General features: G+C 35.2%; 1 protein-coding gene across 1 annotated transcript in view; it reads left to right on the forward strand.

Annotated features, from left to right (window-relative positions):
- Window positions 1–1,060: 1,060 nt before the first annotated feature.
- LOC106296838 (protein Brevis radix-like 2) overlaps window positions 1,061–2,593 on the forward strand; it is a 2,716-nt gene continuing 1,183 nt past the window's right edge. Inside the window, exons 1-2 of the mRNA XM_013733065.1 lie at window positions 1,061–1,520; window positions 1,670–2,046. Of these exons, the coding sequence (XP_013588519.1) occupies window positions 1,389–1,520; window positions 1,670–2,046 (509 nt within the window). The 5' untranslated portion in view covers window positions 1,061–1,388. The remainder of the gene's footprint in view (window positions 1,521–1,669; window positions 2,047–2,593) is intronic.

The following is a 2,593-nucleotide window of genomic DNA, read 5'->3' on the forward strand; positions in this document are numbered from 1 at the left end:
AAATGTATTATTATTAATCAAAATTATTACAGAATTTACAAAATCAATTTTTACCTTTAAAACTGATCTTTTATGAATTTTTTGTTTAATTCTGTTTCTTCATTCTATATATTTTGTAACTAAATCTCCTTAATAATAATAGTATACGAAAAGCTTACAAAAACTGAAAAGATTCACCAATAAATTTAAGAGACTATTCTATATGAATACTTCACAAATAAAAAAATATGGACTCATTTTAAGAGATTGTGATCTAGATTTTATTTGAATGATATCAATTTTTCTTTTGAATTTTGTAACTATTAATTTCTCAGCTGTGTATGTTAAAGTATAGATAATCTTTACCAAAATATGAATAATTTCCACATTAAACAAGAACCAACCTTTACATGAGCTTTTTTGTTTGATGATGTGAAAGTTGTACTTGGAGCTTTTACATCAAACTCATACATAATTATTAATCAAAGGGCTTAAACTTTCAAGGAGAAGAAAAAGGTATTATGAGGTTTAGGTGGGAAACACTTGTAAAAAGAGTTGTATATTATAACTATACTTCAAAATTTTAAATGCTAATGCTTACCAAGATATTAAGCATTTTACAAATTATAAAATGCTATAAAATAGTTATTGTATATTTTATAATGCTTACTAAGCATTAGCAGTATAACACTTAAAGATAATTAAAACACTCGTGAGATATTATGAGGTTTAGGTGGGAAACACTTCTAAAAAAGTACTACTATATATACTCTATAAACTATAAAAATATTAAAATGGTAGTGCTTAGTTGCACGCTCTAATCACTATCATTATAAATCAAACTTTAAGAGCAATCATTTTTCTCCCTTTTTCCAGATTTTAAGAAGGAAATATTCTTCATTTGTTGTCACCATAAACATAAACATAAAATGATTAAAGACTTAATAATGCAGCCATTACGCCGTTAATAAATAATTAAAGCACCAAAAAGAAAAAGAAAAGAAAAATAAGTAGGCATGTGGCACAGAGGATCAGTAGAAGAAACACAGTAGACCACACTTCATGTGCTTAACTTTATTTCTTTTAAGTTGCAGTCTCCAACGAACTCAAATCCCAAATCTCAAAGCTTCTTCCTTCTTGAGAGAGAGAGAGAGAGAGAGAGAGAAGAGAGAGACTGTGTTTCATTTTATTCATTCTCTCTGTCGCTTGAAGCTGCCTTAAGGACAGAGGAGAGAGAGAGAGTTAATGCGAGATTGATACTTAAAGACTGTTTCTTTCTTTTTCTTGTCCACTCTACAGATCTCGTGCCCTGATTTAACGCGTGCGTAACGGTCATATATTCTCAACAGCCGTCACCTCTTAAATCGTTTGCTTTCGATCTCAGGCTCGTGTTATAGAGAGAGAGAGAGATGCTGACGTGTATAGCGTGTACGAAGCAGCTCAACACGACCAACAATGGCGGATCTAGACCCCAACAAGAAGACGACGAAGAAACAGAGACGCCTAGGACCAAACAAGCGACTAAATCTCTGACGTCACAGGTAAATATATTAATCTTTTTTTTTCCCACTTTGACTCAAACGGTCTTAATCCAATTTTTTTGATCTGTAATAACATTTTTATTCCTCAGTTACTCTCTTGTCTTTTTGTTTCAAACCATGTGACTCTCTTGTTTGCTGTTTTCATTCAGCTAAAAGACATGGCAGTAAAGGCCTCAGGAGCGTACAAAAGCTGCAAACCGTGTTCCGGTACATCAAACCGGAATCAGAACCGGAACTATGCTGATTCGGATGCTGATTTGGATTCCGGGAGGTTTCACTACGCGTACCAGAGGGCTGGGACTGGAGCCTCGACTCCTAAGATTTGGGGGAAGGAGATGGAGTCTAGGTTGAAAGGGCTTTCGAGCGAAGAAGGCACACCTACTTCTATGAGCGGAAGGACGGAGTCTATAGTGTTTGTGGAGGAGGATGAGGCTAAGGAGTGGGTTGCGCAGGTTGAGCCTGGTGTTCTCATCACGTTTGTGTCTTTGCCTCAGGGTGGGAATGATCTAAAGAGGATCCGATTCAGGTAAATTGTTTCTTGCCATGTTGAAAACTGATAATAAAATGCTGCATATAATATATCCATTTTATCTTGACGTTAAAGATGATACTCAACAGATAGGCTGCTTCTGCTATCTTATTACCGTGCAATATGTGTTACTTGCTGATCTGATCTTGGAGTTAGAGGATTGTTTTCTTGTGACAGCCACATGAGTAGTACCATTGTTTTATCTATGTTTTATTAGCAGCTTTTGGGTAATGATGAGAACATTTGTGTCCTCATTTGCTTTCCTACCCTGTTGGAAAGTAAATATATCCTCACCAGACTATAGATAGGCAGGGCCGGGCCCTGAGATATTGGAGGGTTGTAGGCGATTTAGTAAAAATTTCAGTAACTTATTTTTTTTTTAACAAATTTGGGGGCTTATATCTATATAATTTTCTTTAAATATTTGGGGGTCTAGAGGTGAATGTTTCATTTGGTTTTGCAGAGGGTCGTTAGATAGGCACACCTAAACACACAAAATGAGCCTTACGGCGGTTATAGGTTTGAATTTGGCTTGTCATGTCTG

The sequence above is a fragment of the Brassica oleracea genome, chromosome C6, assembly GCF_000695525.1.
Source record: "Brassica oleracea var. oleracea cultivar TO1000 chromosome C6, BOL, whole genome shotgun sequence".
NCBI lineage: Eukaryota > Viridiplantae > Streptophyta > Magnoliopsida > Brassicales > Brassicaceae > Brassica > Brassica oleracea.